The sequence below is a fragment of the Rousettus aegyptiacus genome, unplaced genomic scaffold (genome assembly GCF_014176215.1).
Source record: "Rousettus aegyptiacus isolate mRouAeg1 unplaced genomic scaffold, mRouAeg1.p scaffold_m13_p_10, whole genome shotgun sequence".
Taxonomy (NCBI): Eukaryota; Metazoa; Chordata; class Mammalia; order Chiroptera; family Pteropodidae; genus Rousettus; species Rousettus aegyptiacus.
Window position 1 is genome coordinate 29,715,258 of NW_023416285.1, and position 13,107 is coordinate 29,728,364.

The window sequence follows — 13,107 nt, forward strand, 5'->3', positions numbered from 1 at the left end:
AGCCTCAGATGAGAATTTTCTCTTTTTTTAAAGCCATAATTATTTTTTTAGGGACTATATTTCCAGTGATGTATCCACTTACTTTGAAAATGCTCATTGTTTTATATTGAGTAGATCTTTATTATACTGTACTTCCGATCATTTTATTTTAAAAATGAGTGAAGTTTGAAAAAATAACACAATCTCCTTTGGCTTTTGCTAATTGACCAATCTTTTACTATATCTAATGAGCGATAAATGCCAAGAACATTTTCTGAAAGTGAAAATTATGAGAGAGATATGCTCTGAGAATTTCCTTATAATCTTAGCTCTCATCACATGAAAGTATTCGGAGATGCTCTCTCAGCATTGCGACAAAGCATTGTAAGATAAACAAAATAAACAATTTTATACTATGTAAAACATTGGATTCTGGAACAAGTGGGTCATAGAGCCAATTAAGCCTGAAACGTCGCTGGAGGCAAAAATGACACAACTGAAGCTGTCCTACTTTGAGCGCATCATGAGAAGGCAGGATTCTTTGGAAAAGACAATAATTCTGGGAAAAATGGAAGGCAGTGGGAAAAGGGGAACACCAAATATGAGATGGACTGACTCCATAAAAGAAGCCATAGGAGTAAGTCTACAGAAGCTGAGTAGTGCTGTTGAGGACAGGACATTGTGTATCTTGCTCATTCATAGGATCCCCAGGAGTCCGAGCTGACTCAATGGCACATAGTACAAACAAAACATCATTTAGCGTGAGTGTGTGTGTGTATGAAGCAGGGGCTATTACTCATTCATTTTAATTTAAGTATAGATACCAAAGCTTGAAGTATAAAAACACTGAAATATCACTGATTACCACCATTTAAAAATTCTCTTTCATTCTGTTGAAAAATTTTAAATGAATTAATTGGGTTTAAAAAAAATAATACAGATGACTTAAATTTGGAAGAGGTGAGATGTATAAATTTTACAAGTTCTTTGGCACAAGAGATATTACTAGGTCCATTGCCAAGAAGTGACTCATAGATATACTCAGAACATTTCACATCTTGAAATCAGATCATATATATTTACCTTTCTGAACCTTGTCACAGAGAAGATAAATCTCTTCCCCTCCAGTTACACATCCAGCTGTCCTGTCCATTCTTACAATTTTCAAGTTGGACGCATTGGGGGCTTCTGTCCATAGAAGAAAAAAAAAAAAAAACAGACGTCATGGTTTACCCTGAGCTTCACAAGTCAATGTCTTATGAGGGACCCTGCCCTTAGCACACACTAACCAAAGAAAGTTTAAATAGATACCTTCACTCATATTGTTTTAAAAAGGTCACAAATAAGACCGAAATGCTTCCTGAAGTCCTCGAAGCACATTTTGGGCATGGGTCATTCATTACGACCAAAACAGATGAGGCAGAAAGGAGCAATCTTTATCTTCCACTAACACAGACAGAGAGATTAATATAGAAAGAGAAAGATCTCTTCTGATGTTCCAGGAAGCATAAAGCCAGTGGATTTGTGGAATTTCAATTAGGTCAAGACTGTCATTCCAAACTCATTTCCATAATACTGAGATACCATTACAAGAATCCTAGAAATTTAGGAGAAGCACAATTTTCTTAAACTTTTTAAAAATTTTTATTCTACAGAAGAGAGAAATGGCGATGTTATATTTCTTTTCCCCAAACTAAATTAGAATTCTGTGTGGTTAGGGGGCAAAAGTTTTGTGTGGTAATAGTAGAAAGCTTCCTTTTTTTCCCCCCAACAGCTGCATTTTATGGTGATCTTTAGTATGGGAGTTTTCATCATTTTATAACTCTTTCACTTCCTTTCAAACTTGTTTAAATTAGAGAAATCAGTTAGTTGTTGTATTTGGAGCATAGTGTTTTCTATTTAGACAAACCTCTTCTTTTAATAAGCCTAAGTCTTGTACTTGCAGGCTTTTTGGAAATATCCATTGAATAAATCTGATATACACCAAACAAGAAATTTGCATAATGCTGAAGATCACTGTAAAACTCTTAAAAAATTCTAGGAACTATAGACTGAAATAGAATTTTGAAGCCATATATTATATGTAGTGCTCATTCAGTTAACTTGAAGTTCCTTGATAAAGTTATGACATGTGAGAATGAAGTTAGATAAAAATAATAGTTGTCTTTTATTATTAACTTCTCTTCAGAGTCCCAACAGAAAAAAAGAGATACTTTTTCTGTCTAAGAGCACCATCAATATGTCCTCATAGCAATAAGAGACGCAAAAGACTAAAATGCACATCAGAGGAAGGAGAACTACATTTATGCAGCACCTCATAACATTTCACTTTTAATCTAGGCAACAACTTTTTATATTAGATTTTAGTACTCCCCATTTCGTAAATGATAAACATGAAGTTTCAGGTGATAAAGTTACTTTCTCCGGGAATCAGAGCTAGTAAGTAAACTGCCGGGGCAGGTTGCAAGTCTGTTCTTGACAGTATACGGAGCTGCCTCTCCCACTGGAAGACGAGTACTCACTGCTGTCGTAGATGGCATCTGACACTACGGGTTCCAGGCGCCTTGTGAAGCTGCCGGTGCTGTCTGGAAGAAAAGCTGTAAACATGAGCCGCACCACGCTGAGGTCCATCTCCTTTGTCTGCTGAAGAGCTGCCTGGCGGATAATCTCCTTTTCCCGATCTAGGACCATACAGCACAGGGCATGCATGCCCAGGAAAGAGGAAAGCATGAACCTTTTAGATCTGATGCTTTGATAAAGCCCAAATAACATAAACTTAAAATAAAAATCTTTTTTTTTTTCCTTTGAAATTCTTCATGTTGCTAATAAAATTTTAAAGTTTGTCCCAAAATTAAAGGCTTCAAAAGAAGATCTGCATTTCCTTTGGATTACAGTAAAACTTGTTCTCCAATTGTCCACTCTTTCCTACTGTCCCCTGAACTCTCCCTTTCCTCCCTACAATACGAGAAGAAGGCACAAAGGATGTGATCCGATGGAATGCAATAAGCCAACTATGCATCACTGGTATTGAGAAATGTGAAAATTAAGTATTCAAAGACCCCTTCGAGCACAGAGACTATGTTCTTTCCACAATGCCTAGCACCAGACCTGGCACACAGAGCATACTCAAGAAGTACTTCCGAAGGAATCGAATGACTCAATTGCATTTGTCTCCTTCCTTCCCTCCCAAAGGAGCTTTTATACCGATGAATATACTTGTAATTAATTACCTTATAACATAAAAAGTGGTCATTCGAGTGATAAGTACTATAAAAGAGCTACAGATGAAATGATATGAAATTTTAAAGGAAGGGAGAATCTGTAGGCTTTGTAGACATTTGCTCTAACAGTTGAAAAGATGGAAGAACTTGAACTTATGGAGCAGGTGAATAAGAACATTTCAGGAACAGGGAACAGCAAGAATAGAAAGAATGTGCCAATGCAAGGAGGTGAGAAATCACGGTGCTTCTATGGAGTAGTTTGGTTTGGCATGAAGGGTACAGTGGGAAACAGAGTTGGAAATGCAGAATAGGGTCAACTCCTGGGAGCTCTAAAGGGCCAGCTTCCAGAATCTGGATTTTATAGGTAAAAGGGTGACATGTAGTCCTTAGTAAGATTGATCTGGCCATAGGGTGAAAACTGCATTAGAAGTCGGGAGGGACAGAGACAGAGCAATGAAAATGGAGTAAGGTGTAGAGTACCAGAGAGAGTGCAGCATAGCTGGACCACTAACTGGAGATGCAGCCTAGGGAGGAGGAGGCAACGATGATGAGACGGTTTAGCGTCTGGGTGTCAGAAGATTAAACATGTTTAATGGAAAAATGATGACAGGTTTAGGATCATCTGAATATGAGCTGATGACAGGGTGGCCATACTACAGGACGACATACAAAAGCAGAAATGGTGTATGTGGTAAGACAAGAATTGGGGTTGAAAGAAAAAAAACATGAGTAAAAGCAGGAAATTATAAAATCATTTTTATGATAAAACGAATAGTTTATAATGTGTCTGAAAAGCCTAAGGAAAAATTCCTTATAAGAAGGCAAGCTGGGGAGGTATAACAGAGGGGGTGTTTTTGAACTAAGTCTTGAATACGAATTGTTTTTGACAGGTTAAAAAGAGAAGCGTAGGCTGTTTCAGGTAGAGAAATACACATACGAAGGTATAAAAGATGCATCGGGTGTTCAGGAGACAGTGACAGGGAGAAGTGGGTACAGGGTGGGATTGGAGATGATGCTAGAAAAGTGTCAGGGGACAGACTTTGAGGGCTTTGTGTGCCAGGTGCAGAGGTAGACATTTTATTCTAGAGGTAGCAGGATATCAACAAAGGTTTCTGAGTAAGAAAAGAGAGGGAGCAGCTTGGGGTATAGAGTGTGAGAAAGAGAAACCTCAGACAGGTAGACGAGCACATAGTCTCCACAAGAGAAAATGAGGGCCTGACGTCTCAAAGGAGCAAGTGACACTCACCAGTGAGCTGCCGGTCTCCTCCACCTTCTGCTTGCAAGTAGGCAAGATCAGGATGTACCAGAAGTCCAGGATTGTAGCCCCTTATACATGCCTCTGTCATTCGTGCTTCCAGTGTTTCAAATACTTTTTTCTTTGTCACATGAAGTATACCCAGGTTTGCAAAGCTGGAGAAAAAATAACAGCAACAATCACCACCATAAGTTAGGCAGTCAATGACTAGAGAGTATGGTTTCACTTGAGTAAAGTGGATTTTAAAAAAACCCTCAATTGCTGGGGCCCACACTATAATCACATGTATTACTATTTCTGCAGTGAAACATAAAGTAGACTCACCAAATGGGAAAATAAAGACTATAACCAGCTGCACATCAGGGCAGATTGGGTTTTGCCACCAAATGAGTCTGTGGTAAACTTAGCAAAATCTTTTGGTTTTCACATTCAAATTATAATTAAGGGAGTGGAGTTGATATGTATATATAACTTAACAGTCAATTTTACCTGGACTAATTTTAAAGTGTTTTCTAGGAGAGTCGTATACAATTTTTTAAATCCCAAATATAGTACTAACTTTTCTAATTCTTTTTTTTTTGTTTTGTTTTCAGAATGAGAGGAATATTATATTTTGGAGATTTTTAATTTTTTTTATTATTATTTTTCTTTTGGATCATCCTTAGGTTTCTGGATAGGATTTAAAGTCTAGGTCCTGTTCGAAGTCCCTTTCCTGGAATTCTATCTCCTCTTGTGTTATCTAGAAGGTTAGAAAGATTTAGTACTAAGAGAACGTCATCTACTTCTATGTGGACTCAGGCCTGAAAGTACACCTGTAATTAGGAATGGAGAATCTTTTATCTCGTGAAGGCTACATACCTATAGAATAAAACACGTTAATAAGCTAAATAAAGCAATTTAAAGGATTTAAAAATATACATATAAAATACTCCAGGTATTTACTTTTTAAAATAAAGTACACAAAACAAAGAAATATGGTCAATAAACGTAACTTAACAAACAAAAAAGTACTCTACCAAGAAGACTCATTCATTCTACCAATATTTATTTAACTCCTGTTTAATGTCCGGCAATGTCCTGGTGTTCCTGTCAGCAGTAAAGGAATCCCTAGTTTTGTAGAATTTATATTCTAGTGAACAACAGAGAAAAGACAAAGAACCAAATTTTGCATTATAATTTAGAAGATAATAATGTTACCACAGAAATAAGGTAGGAATGGGTAATAAGAGAGGTAGTAGAGGGCACGGCATTTTAAAATAGGTAGAGGCCAGAAACGACATCACTGAAAAGATGACAGTTGAGCAAAATCTTGATGAAAATGAGGGGAAAGACATGGACATGTGGAAGAAAAACATTCAAAGCAAAAGGAATAGCAAGTGGAAAGACTCTGAGGTAGGGTCACGCCTAGTGTTTTCTAAAGACAACAATGGCAAGAAGGCCAAGGTGGCTGGAGGAAAACGAAAAAGAGATCAGTAGAAAGTGAGGAATTCAAAGAGGTAAGTGGGGGGCATAGATCTTTAAAGCTTTGTAAGCTTTTGTATGTACTTTTCCTTTTTTCTGGCTTTTACCCAGAAAGAAAAAAAAAAAGATTAGTAGAGAAAATGTAAAAATATTATGACAACTGGATTAAATGAAACAAAGAATACGATAATGTGGGAAGACCATATCAACTAGGGAAAGGAAACACGAGCTGAAGGGAGAATGTGATGAGCCCTCATAGAGAGGCCCACAGATAGGACAGACATGTGTCCAGACAATGACTGAAAAAGTGGGACAGCTGAGACAAACACACAGAAGAAAACACACTAAGGGAATTTAAGCTCTCTGAGGGCAGCGATCTCTATTGCCTAGGACAGTGCTTTACACACAGGTGTCTAATGATGTCTGTTGAATCGATGAATGCATGAATTAATACAGCGCAGAAAACTATGCAATGATATACTGCATATTTTTATTATTCATTATGTGAATTGTGAATCTACTCTGGTAATAAATGAAATAATGTTACCACAAAAATTTGTTACTCTGGTAATAAATATAGAAGTTAACATTCTGCTTCAGGTAATGATGGAGTAACAGAGACCGATTGAACATCTCCTCACCTTAAACAGCAAAAAAACACATGAAAAAAATTCTTTTCAGACACTGGACAACAGACAGCACAGGACAGTGATCCTTAAGAAAAGGAAACAAATAAGGCGAATCCGACAATTAGGCTGGCTTAATACCTAGAGTTTCCAGGTTGCAGCACAGGAAGGGGGACCCCAAACAGGACCTGGAGATCTTCCTAAGTTGAGGAGATAGAGCTAAAAATTTGAGGGGGCTGAGGAGGCTAGAATTCACAGGCAGAGTACCAGAGAGGAAAGAACTACGTACAGAGAGACACTCAGAGATGTACAGGGTCTTCAGCTGAGTGCCATAAGAGCATACGTATGAAGAAATGACCCAAGGTGGGAAAAGAACCTCCATAAAGGAGCAAGCAAAACAATTCTTGGAGGACACACAGGGTGGAATAGTTCAGGAAATTTTGTAATACATGGATCATCAGGGTGAATATTCAGAAATGCCTTACTAATGGTATCAAATTAACCCTATATTAAGGCTGCTTTGGTCTCTTTAGCAAAACCTAAAAAGTAAATCTAGAAAGGATCAAACTGTTCCCAAATTTAAATTTATCCCAATGCTCAAAAACATTTAAAGGCATACAAAAACAAACAAACAAAAAACTTAGCATGAGCAAAATCCAAAATGTCTGCCATCCAATAAAAAATTACCAGGCATTCAAAGACATAGAAAAATCCAACTCATAATGAGGATAAAAATCAGTTAATTGAAAAAAACACAGAAATAAGACGGAACACAATTTATAGGCAAGTACATTGAAACAGCTATTATATAGATGGTCCATATAGTCAAGAAGGTAGAAGGCATTAGTATGTTAAGGATAGATGTGGAAGATATAAAAAAGACTCCAAACAACCCTGTGGAGATGAAAGCTACAGTGTCAGAGAAGACAAGTAGGATTAAGAACATATTAGACATCACAGACAAAAGATTAGTGAACCTGAGGACAAAGTAATATAACTATCCAAAATGAAACAGAAAAAAATTTGAAAAAAAAATTTAAAAAGAACAGATCACCAATGAGCTATGGGACAATTTCAAAGGCCAAATATGCATGTGATTGGTGTTCCAGAAAAGAAGAAAAAGAGAAATGGATGGAAAAAATATTTAAAAAAATAATGGTTGAAAAGTTTAAAAATTTAATCAGAGATGCAAGAATTTTATAAACCCCAAAGCACAAGAAACATGAAGAAAACTACACTAAAGTCCATTATAATCAAATTTCTTTAAAATAGGGAAGAGGAAATCTGAAAATATGATGGAGGAAAAAAGACACACTATGTGAAGAAGAACAAATGTAAGAATGACGAGAGATTTCTTGACGAAAACAAGGCAACCCAGAAGACCCTAGAGCAGCATATTTTAAGGATGTGAAAGAAAAACAATGTCAACCTAAAATTCTAACTCTTCAAAAATATCTTTGAAAAACAAAGACCAAATAAAGTTTAAATAGTACAAACAACTGAAAGAATTTATCAGCAGCAGATCAGTAGTACAAGAAAAATTAAAGGAAGGGCTTCAGGCAAAGAAAATGAAAGCAGACAAAATTATCTTGACTATGAAACAGAATAAAGTAAATATGTGGGTAAACATAAATACATTTTTTAATTTAAAATTTCCTCAAAATATAATTGTTAAATGAAAAATAAAAAACAATATTGTGTCATATTTTACATTGACATGTATTAAAATATATATCTTCATATATATTCATACATATATTTATTTAAATGTATATTTCCATGTCAATGTAAAATACATATATTTTACACAATAGCTATCACACAATAGCACAAAGGTTGACAGAAGAAATAAAACTATACTGTTCAAAAGTACAGCCTAGGGAATATAGTCAATAATATTTTAATAACTATGTATAGTGTAAGATGGGTACTAAACTTATTGGGATGATCACTTTGTAAGTTATATTAATGTCTAATAACTATGTTGTACAGCTGAAATTAATATGATATATATCAACTGTAATAGAAAAATAAAAAATATAAAAATACTATTAATAAAAAATAAATTTAAAGAAGGATGAAAATTGATTTTGATAAAAAAAAGAAAGTATACTGTTCATTACTATACACGAAGAGGCATAATGTTATTTAAAGGTAGACTATGATAAGTTTAAGATGTGTAGTAAAAACTGTAAAACAAGTGCTAAAAAATACAAAGAGGTATAAACCAAAAAAGAGATAAAATGAAGTTATAACAAATAATCAATCTAAAAGAAAGCAAAAAAAGAGAAAAAGGGGAACAAAGAACAGATGTGGCTAGTAGAAAATTAAGAGCATGATGGTAGATTTAAACATAGCCATATCAGTAATCAGATTAAATATATATTATTTAAACATGCCAATTAAAAGGCATACAGTGTCAGATGAAATAAAAAAGTAAGACCTAACTATGTAGTGCATATTTGCTTTGAACATAAGGACACAAATAGGTTAAAACTAAGATGATGGAAAAACTGTTCCAAGTTAACATTAATCAAAAGAAAGCTGAAGTAGCTATATTAGTATCAGTCAAGGAATATTTTAGAGCAAAGAATATTACCAGGGATAAAAGAGAGTCGTTGCATAATGAAAACAGGATTAATTCATTAAGAGGACATACGAATCCTAAATGTTTATGTATCTAATAAAAGAGCTTCACAATATAAGCAGTAAATTCATACAGAACCAAAAGGAGAACTAGGTATATCTATAAATATAGTCAGAGATTTCAACACCTCTCTCTCAATAATTGATAGAACAAGTAGAGAGAAAATTAGTAAGGATACAGAAGACTTGAACAACACTATCAAAACAGCTCAACTGACATTTATAGAACATTTTCCGAGTCAGATCATATTCTGATCCATAAAACCAGTCTCAATAAATTTAAAAGGATTCATATCATACCAAATATTCTCTTACCACAAGGGCACTAAATCAGATATCAGTAAGTGAAAGATCTCTACATAGGATTGTATTTAAATCAAGATTGGCCATGTAATAATTGTTGAAGCTGAGTGATGGGTAGCCTGGGATACAAAGAACAGTTTGGTGGTATTCTTTCTACTTCTGAATATGTTTGAAATTTCTAAAAGAAAATGTAAGAAAAGTAAAGCAGACATTATTATTAGTACATGCCACAGAAAAAAATGAGGATTATAAATGTTAACACACGGGAATGCAAAATGGTATAGCCACTTTGTTGGAAAACAATTTGGCAGTTTCTTCCAAGATAAACATTAAACTCAGCATGCATCCCTACAAATCCACTCCTTAATATTTACCCAAGCACAAGAGAAATGAAAACGTATATTCTCATAAAAAGTGGTTTTGTCATCAAAAACTGGAAACAAACCAAATGTTCTTCAACAGGTGGATGGATAAACAAGCTATGATACATTGATACAATGCAATACTACTTAGTAATTAGTAGGAATAAACTACTGATACGCACAACAACATGGAGGAATCTCAAACGCATTATGCTAAGTGAAAGAAACCAGAGTCAACAAGGCTACATATTGTATGATTCCTTTTGTACGTCATTCTGGAAAAAGCAAAACTATAGGGATAGAAATTAGATCAGGAGTCGCCAGGGCCTGGGCTGGGAAGAAGATTGACTCCAACGAGGCACACGGGCTTTGGGAGTGGTGGTGACAGAACTATTCTATGCCTTGATTCATGGTGCTCATATGAGTGTTTGTCAAAATTCATAGAACTATACACTTTATTTTATTATTTTTCAAATTAATTAATTAATTAATTTTATTTTTAATGGTGACATTAGTTTAAAAAATCCAGTAAGTTTCATCTGTATACTGTAATGGTAAGGCATATATATATATATATATTTACACTGTGTAACCACATATTTGACCCATTTTACCCTGTCTACCTCCCCCATCCCCCCATCCCTTACCCTCTGGTAACCACTAGTCTATAGTCCACGTCCATGAGTCTCTGTTTGTCCTGTTCCTTTGTTGCTTTTAAGTTTATATCCCACATATAGGTGATATCATGTGATTTTTAACTTTTTCTGTCTGGAAAACTACACTTTATAGGATGAATATATAATATTTAAATTGTACTTCAATAAAACCTGGTAAAAAAATAAAATAAGAAAGGTTATAACATCTAATGATCGGACTGGGACTACAATCCTGTTTCTTATTCAAAATGTCACAGTCTTCCACACTGGTGGTTGTCAAAGTGTAGTGTCTAGATCAACAGCATCAGTAGTACCTCGGAACTTACTAAAATGTAAATTCTTGGGCTCTGTCCCAAACCTACTAAATCAGAAACTCTGAGGGTGGGGCTCAGCAATCTGTATTTTAACGACTCCCCTAGGGACCCCCATGCACCCTAAAGGTGGAGAACCACTGCTCTACACTATGTGAGACCGATGAGGTCAGCATCTCTGGGAGTGGGGTCTGGCATCAGTATTTTTATTAGTTGACCAAATGTGACTTTAATTAGTAACCAGGTTTGAAATCCTCTGCACTGGGCCAGATGTTTCCATCACCGTCATCATCACCATCTGGGAACTGCAGCTGCCCTCTATGTAGGTTGGAATATCCGTGTCACTGCGTTGAGATTCTAAAGTGGCCCCTCCCTCAGGCCTTTCTTCTCAGGACTCAAACACCGCGACTTCACAGCCAGCCCGAAATTTAAAGGGAGCCCGTGACTCACACCCTTATTTGGAAGTTGGATACTTCCATTTTCAGGGCATACTTTATCTGTTTTCTCCAAATAGCTCCTTTTGTGTGTATTAAGGTTGAATCATGTGAAATTGCCAATAATTAATTGTTTTTGGACCCTCAAAACAGCAATTTAATATGGTCTGCACTAGTTCTTTGAAGGAGGCCATGTTTTTCTTTTGTATTTTTGTAATTAAACATCTACTTCCAGTGCTTACCAATTGGTATATGCTGTAAATTTTAGTTAAAAAAAAAAAAGAAAAAAGACTTCACATCTCTCTAAATCAGGGTTGTCAGGAAGCAAACAGAGGGTGTGGTGATTATTGGTGAGGAAGGTGGCTTAAACAAAGTCAAGTAACAGTTTCCATTGCATGACAATTTCAGAGAACTAAAATGTTGTTGAAACAAATTGCTGATATTCAGGGTCAATGATACAATACCAAACTAAGATTATTTTTATGAGGACTAGCACTAAAGGCTAACCAAATAAATGAATAAGAAATAAAAAGACAAAATTAAAGCTAACCAAAAAATAATTAAAAAGGCAAATTCTCCAAGTTAAAGCAATCAGACCTACAATCATGACTTAGTTATCTAAAACATGAATATTTTAATATAGATAACAAAACATCTTTGAAAATAGAAACTAAATTTTATTGAGAACCCCCAAAGAAAAGTAATCCTTTTAGTTTTAATAATTTAACAGTTATTTATCTTCTTAGTGTCATTTTTTTTTAATGTAACTTTTTTGATGTGTTGGATTGGTGCTCTGCTTGTAAATCTACACTATACTCTTAGCTTAAGCTGTAGTATTGAAAACAGGTTATCTTGGTTCCATTTCTAGTATTGACAAGTCTAAGGAATAATGCTGACTATCTTTCTAAATTTCTTTACGTGCTATTCTTACCTACAAGTTAGAACTAAGTAATAATAATCGATGGCATACCATAAATACATATGTAGCAAGTCTGTTCATGTTATGTCATAATAGTAGCTAATGTTAGTTCAGTCTAGAATTATGGAGATGTAAAGAGCCTGGAGATAAATTTTGTAGTTCAACACATTTTATAAGGGAAGAAATTAAAGCCCCCAAGATGTCATGCAAATTGTCCCCAGTACCACTGTTGAAAGTAACAGAACTGGAAATAGCATTCTGGTTTCCAGACTACTAGTGTGATATTTTTCTACTGTCTGACATTGGAAACTTGAGAGAGAGAGAAAGAGAGAGAGCATTTGTGCGAAAGGGACAAATGAATCATAAATGATATACTGCATTTTAGAAAACACTGTAAGCAAAAGTTTCTCAGTTAAAAATCAAATTATAGAGGGAATACCACTGTTTCATAGAACGTTCTGAACAAGAAAGTCTACTGAGTCTATTGTGACACTCAAGTCTATTGTAACCCTCTTTATTAAATTTCTGAGTGAAATTGTATATGGTTAGGAAATCCCACAGCACCATGACCAGACATCTTGATATTTAAATTTAGTTTAGATGCTCAAAATGTTTGTTGAATAAATGAATGAATGAGTTCTCTCAACTACTGAACCCTACATCCCAGCATTCAAAGGGAGTAAAGGATTTCCTCCTTTTCCTTGGAAACAGGGAATTTACTTCGACTCCTGCTGTAGGTCCCAAATTAAATTACCATTAGTTCCTTCTCAAATTCTGAAAGATCACCAAGCCAAACCACAGAAACATCAAATTACAGACAACATACTGGAAGGTTTTTTTCTTTTTTGAAGTTTTATAATAACAAATATTATTAGCAGGAAACTTGATCTATAATTTCCTCTAAAGGATATGATTATCACACAGATTAAGCACC

At 35.1% G+C, this 13,107-nt stretch overlaps 1 protein-coding gene across 3 annotated transcripts in view; it reads right to left on the reverse strand.

Annotated features, from left to right (window-relative positions):
* The window catches only part of NFKB1 (nuclear factor kappa B subunit 1), a 109,166-nt gene that overhangs the window by 32,042 nt on the left and 64,017 nt on the right, over positions 1-13,107 (reverse strand). For all 3 annotated transcript variants that reach the window (XM_016159063.2, XM_016159061.2, XM_016159062.2), the window contains exons 7-9: positions 4,447-4,610; positions 2,502-2,660; positions 1,063-1,167 (exon numbers count right to left, since the gene is read on the reverse strand). In XM_016159063.2, coding sequence (XP_016014549.2) covers positions 1,063-1,167; positions 2,502-2,660; positions 4,447-4,610 — 428 coding nt within the window. The remainder of the gene's footprint in view (positions 1-1,062; positions 1,168-2,501; positions 2,661-4,446; positions 4,611-13,107) is intronic.